The sequence below is a fragment of the Triticum aestivum genome, chromosome 5B (assembly GCF_018294505.1).
Source record: "Triticum aestivum cultivar Chinese Spring chromosome 5B, IWGSC CS RefSeq v2.1, whole genome shotgun sequence".
Taxonomy (NCBI): Eukaryota; Viridiplantae; Streptophyta; class Magnoliopsida; order Poales; family Poaceae; genus Triticum; species Triticum aestivum.
In genome coordinates, this window is record NC_057807.1 from 11593124 (window position 1) to 11605728 (window position 12605).

The 12605-nt window shown below is 47.3% G+C and overlaps 1 protein-coding gene across 1 annotated transcript; it reads right to left on the minus strand.

The window, feature by feature from the left end:
- Window positions 1–6504: 6504 nt before the first annotated feature.
- On the minus strand, window positions 6505–12253 carry LOC123115441 (alpha-galactosidase-like). Its single transcript, XM_044536600.1, has 15 exons — window positions 12105–12253; window positions 11520–11578; window positions 11185–11241; window positions 11036–11070; window positions 10700–10803; window positions 8243–8318; window positions 8082–8140; window positions 7925–7990; window positions 7759–7845; window positions 7604–7668; window positions 7429–7511; window positions 7262–7352; window positions 7127–7176; window positions 6906–7046; window positions 6505–6808 (listed from the first exon to the last, which is right to left on the minus strand). The coding sequence occupies exons 1-15, from the start codon at window positions 12251–12253 to the stop codon at window positions 6725–6727; spliced, it is 1206 nt and encodes a 401-aa protein (XP_044392535.1). The 3' UTR covers window positions 6505–6724.
- Window positions 12254–12605: the final 352 nt, after the last annotated feature.

The window sequence follows — 12605 nt, forward strand, 5'->3', positions numbered from 1 at the left end:
ATGCCTTCACCCCCTCCTCCTCCTCTGGCGAGTCAGGGCACTCCGCCTCCTCCACCGCCTCCTCCTCCGGCGAGTGACGATTAGGGCACTTAGCCTCCTTCTCCGGCGCGTGGCGGCACTCCACCTCCTTCTCCGCCTGTGCCGGCGCGCCCGAGCAGCAAGCAGCCTCCTCCTTCTTCGCCTCGCCAGCAAGGGCGGAAGAGACGACCCGCCGCCTCGGCTGCTCCGGCGCGTCATAGTCCTTCTCCTCTGCCTCGTAAGCAAGCACGAAAGAAGACATCCACAGCTGCCCCGTCTGCTCCGGCGTCTAGCATACAGCCAGAGGCGGGAGGCAATATAGATGCGGTCCACATCTCAAGCCTCTAGAGAAGTTACGGTACGAGAGGACCGAGGAGGAAAATGCGAAGATCGTGCGGACCGAAGTGAAGGACTTCTTTGAAGGGTTGAAAGCAAACAGACATCCACCTCCGAAGGAGAAGGTTGATCCGGTGAAAGCAAAGCGCACCCTGAGGAAACCACCAAAGTCTCCGCCGAAAACCAACTATGAGCGCATTACTGAAAAGGCATATCTCGAAGCGGAGTGGTCGGGAAGTACTGTCAGTGATCAAAGGTTAAAAGAACGAGCAGCTGGGAAAACAATTGCCCAGCTCGGTGAACAAGCAAAGCAATCGTGACCCCCGCTCAATGTGTCTAGCAACATCGTCGCTAATGCTCCAGGAAAGGTGCCCGGTTATAGAAATCTTAGAGATTACCTGCCTGACGATGTACATTTTGATTTCTTGGAGGTGGACGAACACAGATACGAGTACGGGAAGCCTCTCGTCAAAGATGAAAAATCTCTAACAATGATGATGCAAAAATTCCATAATTGGTACATGAAAACCTGCAGAGAGTCTGGGGGGACGCATACTTTGTATCAGAGAATTAAAGAGGAGCACGACCTCGTTGGAACTGATCTGTTGGCTGTTCCATTTGAGGAGTTCTTCGAGTTCTTCAATCAAAAGGCCCTCGATAAATTAACGGTCTTTTGCTACTGTCTGTAAGTACTATTTCTGTCATTAAGTCTCTATATATAGCTCAGCTCTTTCATTGCATGTATTTATAATTAGTTATTATCACTATATTATGCAGATTGAAGATCGTCGAGTGTAGGAAACAAGAAATGTATGATATTGGGTTCATTAACACAAATATCATAGATGAATTTCTGGTTACAAAGAACGCCGAAGAGGCCGAGGCCAACTTGCTACAATCGTTGATCAAAAATCAAAACAAAGATTTAATACTCTTTCCTTACAACTTGGAGTGAGTGTTACTTTCGTGTGCATATTCGGTTTCCCTTATTACTCGAGAGAGGTTATAGTAATGTAATTGATGAGTTATGCATGCGTGCGCAACTTCCACTATGTTCTTCTGGAGATTAAGCTTGAGCGGGGACTAGTAACCGTCTTACACTCGAGACAAAAGATCCCGAAACCTATGCGGACATGACTAAAATGCTCAACAAGTAAGTTCAATCGATCATTATCGCACCATATCGGTAACTTTTTGTTCATTTCCTGATATCTCAAGTAATAATTATTATTTTCTTTGTCTTGCAGGGTTTGGAAACAGTTCACCGCAGAAACTCCGGGACTGCCGAAGGAGCTGCAATATACATACCCGAAAGTAAGTACTACTAGCTAGCTAGTTACACGCATCTCCCGTTGATTCTATAGCTATACTTTCATCAATGCCATTTATAATGCTTCATTATCAGTTTGATTGACCTCTATTTCTCGTAAAGTGCTTGTGGCAGGAACAAGGGAATTATTACTGTGGATACTACGTGTGCGAGTTCATCTACAACGCGACTTTGAAAAATAAGCGGGGCTACTCTAAAAGACCATATGCAGTGCGTAAGAAATAATATTCACAATTTCATTTTATTACACCATCATTTCTGTTGAGTTTCATTCATATATATGTATTAACCCACTTCTTCAAATTAGACGTGGCAGATGCGGAATGAACTCCTACCACAAGATCGCATGAAAGCAATTCAAGAGGAATTGGCGGGATTCTTTCTTGACCACGTCATCAATAAAGCCGGAGAATACCATGTGGAAGTTGATTTCAAATGCTAGGGGGATTGTAAGAGATCTTACATATTGTATATGTATGTAGCCAGTAGCGTCGGATAGATAATACGAAAACTTGTTGTTCGACCAATCTCTCGGAGAAGGAGAGGTCGACCGATCACTTCTCTCAGTATGCATGACGAACTTCTGTACTTAATGGTTTTCTTCATTTTATTACTAGCTAGCGTGTCGAGGGCCTCTCTATGTATAGTACGTAGCGTCGAACAAGTACGGACATAAGAAAGGACACTTCTCTCTATTAATTAGCTAGCTAACACAATATATGAAACACCTAAATTAACCCCCCAAAACCCCCACCCCCCTTAAAAAAACAAAAACCCCAGCCCCTGAAATGCTGACGCGTGGATGCCTTTTGGTCCCGTTTGGTGCCACCAACCGGGACCAAAGGCCCTCCTGCCTGGGCTCCGCGCACCGGCCACGTGGCGGCCCATCTGTCCCGGTTCGTGTTAGAACCGGGACTAAAGGTCTAGGGCATTAGTAACGACCCTTTAGTCCCGTTTCAAGAACCGGGACAAAAGGCCGTAACCAACCGGGACGAATGAGGTTTTTTCTATTAGTGTCAGAGTTTAAGCACTTCCATCTCTAAACTTGGGAATTTTGTATGTTTCATGCACTCTAGCCGTTTGCCTCATGAGCTGGTTGTAGTCAATGTGAATTGACATATCAACCTGCATGTGAGTGTTTTGTGCCCAGTACTACTCATATGTCCTTTCTGATGCCATTATTCATGAGCTGGTAGATTTATGGATCTTAGTTCAGCTATGCATTTCGATTTTATGTTCATATTAGGGAAAGGCATTTCATAATCTGAAGACGGAAATGAGTTTAAATATACTACTCATGTTTTTCCATTCTCATTTTCTCATCCATTTAACAATGAGCAAAAAATTGAGCTCAGTTGTATAGACAAATTTTACATTCAACAATTTGTTTTTCAGACTAATAATTACGCATATCTAGTTATCTACGCAACTAAGCGTAATAGACCCCGTACACACAAAAATTACTTAACCCACAGGTGAATAGCCGTGCAGCAAGGCGCGCGCCACACTCTAGTCAAGTACAAACAAGCTATTGGGCTCTCAAACACCTAACTCTACGTGTCTCCACAGTCCACACTTGACTGCTCAACTAATAGTGCCGTCCAAAAAAAAACCGCTCGATCCGTAGTGCTGGAGCCCAAGTTGCTCTGCCTCTCTCTCCTCCCGGCCTTCAACCCATGTCGCTTTAATTTTACGAGCCATGATTTCGAGCTTTTTTTTTTTTCAATCGGGCTCTAAACCCCTTTCCATTAATTTCGCAATCAACGGAAATACATCAGTCTGTATCCAGATGTTCTTAGTGCCCAAACCACTACAACTAACAGGATGAAAGATATAAGCTTGGGGAACTTGCCCCAGCCAATGGGTCACACGCACCACCATCGCTGTGCCTGGGTATGTCGTCCTGTTATCTCTACGTACCGCCCTCACTAGGCTAGGTATGAGTACTCTCTGGGCATGCTCCTCGCAAATCGTAGTGCACTCTTCGCCCGTAGTCTCTAGACGGTTGCATCGATCCTCGTGGCTACCTGTATCATGAACTTACCAACGATAATTTACTTTGCCCGTAGTTTGTTGGGCTATTTTAACTGCTCATGAAGCTCTGAAGGCTGGAGTTACCACGATCTCATCTGGGATGATCGGTGGATTCTGGAATCACTTGAAGTGATGTCAATGTTCAAACCAGCAAATACAGTGCTAACACATGTGAATGAGTTGATAGATATGGACATTTGGGCTTGGAAACATGAACTAGTTCATGAAGTTTCTTGCCACCGGATGTTGAAGCAATTCTGAATATTGCTCTTCAAATTGGTGGTGGAGATGATTTTCTAGCTCGGTCTCTTGAAAACTTAGGTCTCTATATTGTTAAGTTGGTGTGCCGTGCTCTAGTGACTCATAGGCAGAAATCAGCTTAGGAGGAAGGGACGGCTACAAGTACCTCGACAGGTGGACAACAGGTATGGATATCCCTATGTAATCTCAAAGTTATGCCAAAAATTAGGGTCGTGACATGTACTTTTTTTCGCGAATACGCAAAGCTTGCAGATCTTTTCGTTGATGGAAGAAGAGAAAATGATTACAATATAGGGTACAACACATGGCATGAACACACAAGAGCATGGAACCTAGAGCAGAGAGAGGGATGCTCGGCCCGACCAGAGAAAAGACACAACAAAACCCACCAAGCCTAAAACTCGAGAGGCAGACCGAATGAGCACAACATCGATCATCTTCAGAGCCAACATAGGGGACACCGCAAGCAAGCAAGATGACGCCTTCAAGAAGGGAAACGACATTGTGACGTCGTCACCATCCGATCCGACAAGTCAGACCTCGAGTTTCCCCCGAAGCTAGAAGAGGGGCACGGGGAGAGACCATGGCAGGGCCTCCAACAAGGAAAACGACACCCATGAGTGTTGCCGCTGCCCGCCCGCCGATCGATCGCCATGTCATTAGGGGGGAAGGGGTGGGGCTGCATCTGCCGCCGAAAAACACGAGTTGTGGAGCCGACATGGCTTGTAGGAGGATGGGGCCGGGGAGGCAGCAAGGTAGAGAGCCGACGTGGATGGGTAGGGGTCACGACCGGCGACGTCAGCGAGCCAGGAACCGGAAGGGAAGCATAATTCCAAGCTACCGAGGACGGAGTAGCCAGAACACCGACGAGTCAAAGAAGCTGGAAGGGACGCAGCAACCCAAGCGTCGGTGCTGAAACCGCGCCGGTAGGACGCCGACATGCCATGGACACCGGAGAATGCAGGTCCGGGACCGCCGGGACTGAAGCGGAGCCAGCAATGATCCACCGCGAAGCTTCAACCGGTGCCAATAACCCGTGACCTCACACCTGTAGATGTAGGCAAGTGTGGGCGGGGAGGAGCACCAAGGGCGTGACTGTGCCGCCAGGCCGGACCAGCAGGGAATAGGGCAGTTGTTGGAGGAGGGCAGCGGGGAAGGGACCTCCGACCCCAGGGAGATCAGAAATCTCCCCGCCGCCGCCATCCCCAGGCGCGGTGCAGGTTCCCCGGCCGGCCCTCCGGCAGCGGCGAAGCCGCGGAGGTTATGGAGGGCGGGGCTTCTGCCGGCGGTCCAGGTTTCCCCCGTGTCGCCACGTGCAGGCGACGCGGGGAAGCGGGGCTGTTTCTCGGTCGTGACGTGTGCTAATTGGTATTTTTCTAGATGAAGCTACTCTAAAGCGCAGGCATATAATGGAGAGTGATAGATGCAATGTTTGTTTTGCTATGGAGGAAGACCTAAGCATGCACTCTATTGCTCACATGCAAAATGGCTTTGGGATGAAGCTCAGAGTTGGTTCAAGTTCAGGCTACCAAGACTGCATCCTAACACGTGGCCTCGCGATATTTTATGTGATCCCCGGTTCTATGATCGGGGGAGAGCAAAAATTGTCTATGTTATGTGAGATATGGACGCCAAGGAATAGATGTACACATGATGAAGAGAAGTTGGACCCTGCTGCATTGGTATGAAGGATCAAATAAGACCTGGCGCTTCTGGAGATACCGGCGGAGCAGCAGGTGAATGTGTAACCCGGACATGGTTGGAAACCCCTTGATGCACCTTTCATAAAGATCAATGTAGATGGTGCCATTAGTCACGATTCTGGGAAGGAAGGGGCTGCGGTATTGCTCGCTCATCGACATGCTTGCTAGGTGCTTAAAGCAAACCACATTAAGGGTGACTGGCCCCCTCATCATAGAGGCATTGTCACTTCGAGAAGGTGTTCTTTTTGCAAATATGAGAGGCTCAACTCATGTGATATTGGAGACCGATTGTTTAGCTTTGGTCAACCTCTGGAATTCTCGCCACAGTGATCTCTCTGTTGTGGCACCTACCCTTGCTGAAATTGGGTAGCTATGTTTTAACCGCTTTACAATTCAACATGTAACTACATCAGCAAACTTACTAGCCCATGTTTTGCGAAGCGTGCTTGGACGCTGATGGTCACCGACAGCTGGCCAGATTCAGAACCTTCGTTCCTACTCAGCACCCTCTTGGTTGACTGCCCTAGGAACGCTTTTGTTGAATTAAAGCTCCAAACATTTCATGGAGAAAAACAAAAACATTCTTCTCAGTTCAGATAGCAACGACCCTTTTGCCGTCATGCAGTAATAGAGATTCGGTTGGCTGAACCTAAGAATTTCAGGGAGAAACCTCAATGTACTCCCTCCGTCCGGAAATACTTGTCATCAAAATGAATAAAAGGAGATGTATCTAGATGTATTTTAGTTCTAGATATATCTCTTTTTGTCCATTTTGATGACAAGTATTTTCGAACGGAGGGAGTAGAAGATAGTGCTATGAAACCCACTTTTATTGCAGCAACTTTCATTACAACTTGCAAACTTCAGAAACAAACGCACCGACATTTTCACCGCAATTTACATACTATTGCAGCTTATGTCTAACGTCATATAACCAAATGTCATTCCTCAATTCACCTCATCTCTGCTCTATCTATCTATCCTTTCTTCCAAACCCTTCTCCTGAACTAGATCGATCGACTTGCTATGCTTGCGTGTACAGTTACTTGGTTGTTAGGATGTACATCTTGCAGTCATGAGGCGCCACTGATGCAGATAGCTGCCCCTGAGCAGAGAATGACGAGTGCTGCACAACAAGACAGAAGTTTTTGTGATGATGAAATCCTGGAATGTGTAGTGGATTGTTAAGGATAAGCACTGGGCTCTGAAGAAAACAAGCTTACCGCCCATAGATCGCGAGCGGTAACGGAGGCAGATGCTGGAAGCCCGACGTTTGACCAGTGTGCGGTGATGGTTGCTTGGTACCCCTGCCTATTCCATAGAACCACCGCCTTTCTGTTGCCGCTGAGCGGTCCGGCCCAAACCTAGAAAAATATCTCCCCGGTTTTAGTTACAGAAATCTCATGATGGAAGCCACTGGTAAGATATTTGAACTGACAAATACCTCCAAACCAGCATCGGATTGCACTTTCTTTCCCTGCACGCCTAGTCTATCTGTTCATACAACAGTAGTATGAGTACATTGAAAATCCCATATGAAGAAGTTATCATGCGCAAACACGTGTAAGAGAGTGCTTGCCTTGGTTGACAGCGATGACCTCCGTATTGCTGATTATGGCCTTTGTCTGCGGGCTCATCGAGCGCACGTCGCACCCGATCAGAAGAGGAGCCTACACAACTCAGAACCAGGTTGCGGTGAGGAAATGCAAAATTCCTTTTTGAGAATCGAAACAAAATGGATAGTACCTTTGCAAGTGCCCAGATGCTGAAGTGCGAGCGGTACTCAGCTTCAGACATCCCGCCATTTCCAACTTCAAGCATATCAGGATCTGATATCGGAGGAGAACATTGTCTATCGATCAGTTCCAACTTCCAAGCTAACAAATCGTTAGGCAATCAGCAATAATACTGGGACACTTACCGTTCCATCCACCAGGTCCAGCGTAGGAGGCCCATCTGTCATTCTGGTCTGCGCGTGATGTCATGCTGAAGTAAAAAGATAACAATGATCAGTCCTGCTAATTCTAGTATAGCTGTACTTGACCAAAATCCCAGAGTTGTTCAATTGGGCAGCACCTGTCCCAGTTGTCAGCAATGTCGCCGGTTGTCCTCCAACTATTACCACCCATGCCACGTGCCCATGTAGCAGGGTTTTCGACTCCCCTAAACAGCAAAAACGCAGAAGAGTGAATGACCAATGCTTCCCCTTTCCATCCTAAAATGTTATGACAAGCAGACTCACCATTCGCAGAGTGAGAAGAAGATGTTCTTCCCGTATTTCTTCATGGCGTTGCTCATCCTAGTGTATCTGCATCAACCATGGCAAATTACTTCACAAACGAACACATAAAGACACAGTGCACTGGTCGTGCTGAAGTTCGAGGTATTGTTCTCCGGACCTTTCCCTTACGCTCCTGCCAGCATCATTGCAGTTATCGTACTTCAGATAATCAACTCCCTGGAGAGAACGCAAGAATTACAAGAACATTAGAATTTATGGTGTCGGTGTTGGTTTGGCATGAGCCATGCATGAGGTAAGTAGTAATTATAAGGGGTATACCCAAGACGCGAACGTCCTCACATCTTGCTCTTCGTGATCGAGCGATCCTGGCATTTGTTTACTGCATGTTTGTGTCCTGCAATTAATACATGGTGATAGTTAGTTTCAGTGCATGGCCAGTATTTACAAATTCTAGTTTTCTTGGGTTAATGAAGAGTTTACTTGCTACAGTGTGTTAGAAGTATAATTATGTTTAAGTTAGAGATTAGGAGTTAGAGATAGGATTGGTTTAAACCACATGTAACTTGTCTTGCACTCTAAGTCTCTACCCCTCATGTACTCTATATATACCCCATATGAGGGTCAGATCAATACAATATACACAACACAAATATTAGCCATCCTACAGTTTTTCCACATGGTATAAGAGCCATTAGACCAACGTCGCTCGATCCTTGGTCCTTCCACGACTTCCGCGGCATGCCGCCCCCGGGAGATTAATCTCCTCTTCCCGGGGGTGCGGCACCCGATCAATCAAGATCGGCTCATAGTTTAGATCAATTCCTTAGATTAGATCAATTTCCAAATTTTCATAGTAGATTGATTTTTTCTTAGCCACCAAATAAATCCAGCGATCTGCAAATCTGGTGATAATCAGTGCGAGATCCATCGTCGTGCGCCTCGAGCGGATCTACATCGACACACAGCCGGCCGGCGCCGCTCCGATCAGCCATAGCCATCTTCTCCAACAAAGACGCGTACCTCCTGATCACGGGAGGGTGATACTACCACGCACGAGATCTCTCGGCAGGAGCAGATCCCACGCGTCGCCTGCATGGAGTCATATGAGCGCTGGCCGGATCCATCCCGATCTCTGCCCGGCTGATACCCACGAACCAACCACAACTCCGGGCTCCATCAGCATCCATCCGGCGAAACACGAAGCAACCAGCAGACCCAGGTACGTCCATGCACTTAGATGAGGCTTCAATAAGGTCTGCATCGAGTTCTCCTGTACCGGCAGTATGCCCTAGTTTCAACATGAAGCACCGGGCAAACTGCACCGATCGATCTACGCCGAGCAAAGCAATTTACACTGATCTAGCCGGCCGGTACGCACCGGCGCCAACTGCGTCGACTCCACGAGCATGCATCTGATGTGTGACTCATGCGAGACCATCGAGACCTGGAGGGCGGAACGTGCAACCGCACACCTCCTGTCCATGCGCATCCATCGACTCGGCTTCAGCTACTCGACGCCTCGCCTTCAACAACGGGTCACAGGCACCTACATCAGCACTTCTGCATCGCCGGGCTATGGATCTACATCTGCATGAACCAGACCAACGACATGCATCTACGTAACCGATCTTCATCTGCATTGACCCCGAGCCGAACGACATCAACCTGTACGACTACGCCGGGCTATGAGCGAACATACTTCTTCAGCATGGCGCGACATCGACACTTCGTCACGCGGAGGGACGCCTTCCAGCGACGCATCATCGTCGACATGCCGCTGCAATGTTATCGCCGACACTTCATCGCCAAGGTCTTCATCAACGTCGTCTTCACCAACATCTTCATCAACACACCGCCGCCGCCTCGTCCACAAGATGGGCACCTAGCGTTCTCTGACAGACTTGTCTGCAAGACGCGACCTCGACGACGGCAATGACCGCGTCACGACGACGGCATCGACCGCGTCATCCATAACTACACGACTGCATCGACACGGCGTCACTACAGTGACGACCCTACACGGCCACACGGTTCTGGCAAAACCGATGTGTGCTCGATGGGCTTCCTCCGATCTTGGCAAAATCGGTGGACTCATCGCCGACGGCACCCTCTGACATCAGCAAGGTGCATCGTCCACATCTGCAGCTCTGTCATAGCGCATTTTTTTGCGCCTCCGGCTTTGTGCGGCTTCATCATCCACGACGACCACACCATCGACCATGACTACCTCGACCACGGCTACATCATCATGATCGGCTACCTCGACATTAAAGGCTACGTCTGCAACAACTCATCGGCAACAACTCCAGTCAACAGCGTCCGCCTCGTCACTTGCGTCCACGACACTCCCGCTGTGACTGCGGGAGGGAATAGAGGAGAAGGCAGGAAGGCACCAGAAGGGGACGCAGTCACCGCCCTAGGTGCCGACCCATCAGAGACGCAGTTGATGATGGTGCGGCGGAGAAGACGACGAAAGCACAAGAGTTCAAATTTAGTCGTCATCGTCCGCTTCACTCCCGCTACGACTGAGGGGGAATGTTAGAAGTATAATTATGTTTAATTTAGAGATTAGGAGTTAGAGATAGGATTGGTTTAAACCACATGTAACTTGTCTTGCACTCCAAGTCTCTACCCCTCATGTACTCTATATATACCCCTACCAGGGTCAGATCAATACAATATACACAACACAAATATTAGCCATCCTACAGTTTTTCCACACAGTGATTGAACAAATTAGTGTTATTTTTATGATGAATTGGATAGTTAGCATACCCAGCATCACTGTAGATTCCGAGCTTCAACCCTTTGGCGTGCACATAATCTGCAAGCGCCTTGATACCAGAGGGGAATGTTCTTTTATTTGGAACCAGGTTACCCTGAGAAAAATCATGATACAACATTATCAGTACTGAAAGAAAATATTAAAAATGGTATACATATGCCTAATCTTCTGCTTCTAAAATGTTTAATAATATCTTGAAAATAGGATGCAGAAGCAATTGTTTTTTAATGTTAAGATTGATTTCTTTAATTGTACTAAAAACATAATTCCGCAGTTGCCCTATATTGAAAATGATAGGGATGGTTAGCTCAAGTTTATCTCCGTACCTGGTAATCCCTGTTCAATTCTGCCCAGCAATCATCTGAAACAAGAGATGGGAAACATATTGGAGTAAAACATATGCTACTAAAAACAATCTAGTAGTTCTGTCCAACATGTCATGGGAAATATATATGGTCCAGAGAGCAACTCATACCGATGTTAACATATTTGTAGCCCAATTTCGCGAGGCCAGTGCTGACCAATGCATCAGCTGAAAGAAAGGAAAACAAAGACACAATTGTTAGGATAGTGCAATTTGACACCACATCAAACTCATGACATTATCGTTGTAGTAAGACAGCGAGATCATCAAGAGGTGTTGGCGTTGATCCAGCACCAACAACCCAACTCTAGTGACTCGGTGGTTCTAGCACTAACTTGTTTCCTGATATATAGTTGTCCCTGGGTCAGCATCACCGAGGCAAAGCCTTCATGAAATTTTGAAAGCGTAGTACTGTTACAGGGTAGCGTTCGGTCGTACGGTCGTACCTGTCTCCCTGATGACTTCCTCGCTGATCCCGCAGTAGAAGTGGTTCCAGCTGTTCCACCTAGCACACGAAATGTTTCATCATGGGTCAGGATTAAATAAACCAGATTGGATAAAACTGGAGTAGAAGAGAAAATGGCGGCCCATGACGAAGTATATAGGTCAAAAGGAAAATCGCGACTCATGACGAGGCTCGTCTTGAGAAAAATATGGCAGTTTTGCTTTGCTTTCAATTATATAGATGAAGATCACTGTAGATTTTGCATTACTGATGAAGTCTACTGATCGATATAGTAAGAAACACTGCTGGATCAATGTGGTACTATAAATACTGGATCCATGCGAAATCTGGAGTAGATACATGATCGTTCCAATATAAGTGCTAGGAAAGGAAAAAAAATTCTTTTAGATCTATGACTGGACGAGGGAAGCAGAAAAAACGCCCAGCACCCATGTGTGCCCAAGCATTTATCCTACTCACCTCAATGGCTCAATCCCTCATCTTAACATCAAATTTCTCGTCGTCTAAAGCCGGGGAAAAAAAGAGAGGAAAAGACAAGAGGAGTTGGATGGCAGCGTGAAAATACCCCATCTGCGGCTTCCTGCCGAGGAGCGCGTGCCGTACCCGGAGCTCGCCCAATGTTGTGTTCCTGGCCGCATCCATAGGCACCCTGGCTCCTGCCACTGCCGCAACTAGCAGCACAAGCAGCAGCGACAGGCTCGAGGCGCGCGCCATGGCTACCTAGCCGATCTGCTTTCCGGTGCTGAGCGAGCAGAGGGTGTGGGGTGGGTGGGGGTGCTACTGGTGGCGCCGGTGAGTGACTGTTGGAGACGCGTCTGACGGGTGCCTTCATATAGGGCCGTGCGCGGGGGACTATGGGACCGCGGTTTTCAAAAAATTAATGTATCATTTATTTTCCTCTAATTTTATTATGATTTTCTGTTGTTGTGTCTATACACTCCTGTGGCTAGACTTGTGTCGCCGGTTTCCCTCCATTGGGTTCGCCAATGAGAGCATCTACACGAATTTTTTTTGCAGGGAATATTTAATTGTATCCTTTTTTGTGGTGGAATATTTAATTGTATCT

What these genes read in the sequence shown, in the direction of transcription:
- LOC123115441 (XM_044536600.1), bottom strand. Translation starts at nt 12,253, where the DNA reads ATGGCGCGCGCCTCGAGCCTGTCGCTGCTGCTTGTGCTGCTAGTTGCG. An exon ending in TGAGGACGTTCGCGTCTTGG is followed by an intron (nt 8,141 to 8,242) that starts GTATACCCCTTA and finishes CGTTCTCTCCAG; the next exon opens with GGAGTTGATTATCTGAAGTA. An exon ending in GGTCATCGCTGTCAACCAAG is followed by an intron (nt 7,177 to 7,261) that starts GCAAGCACTCTC and finishes TTGTATGAACAG; the next exon opens with ATAGACTAGGCGTGCAGGGA.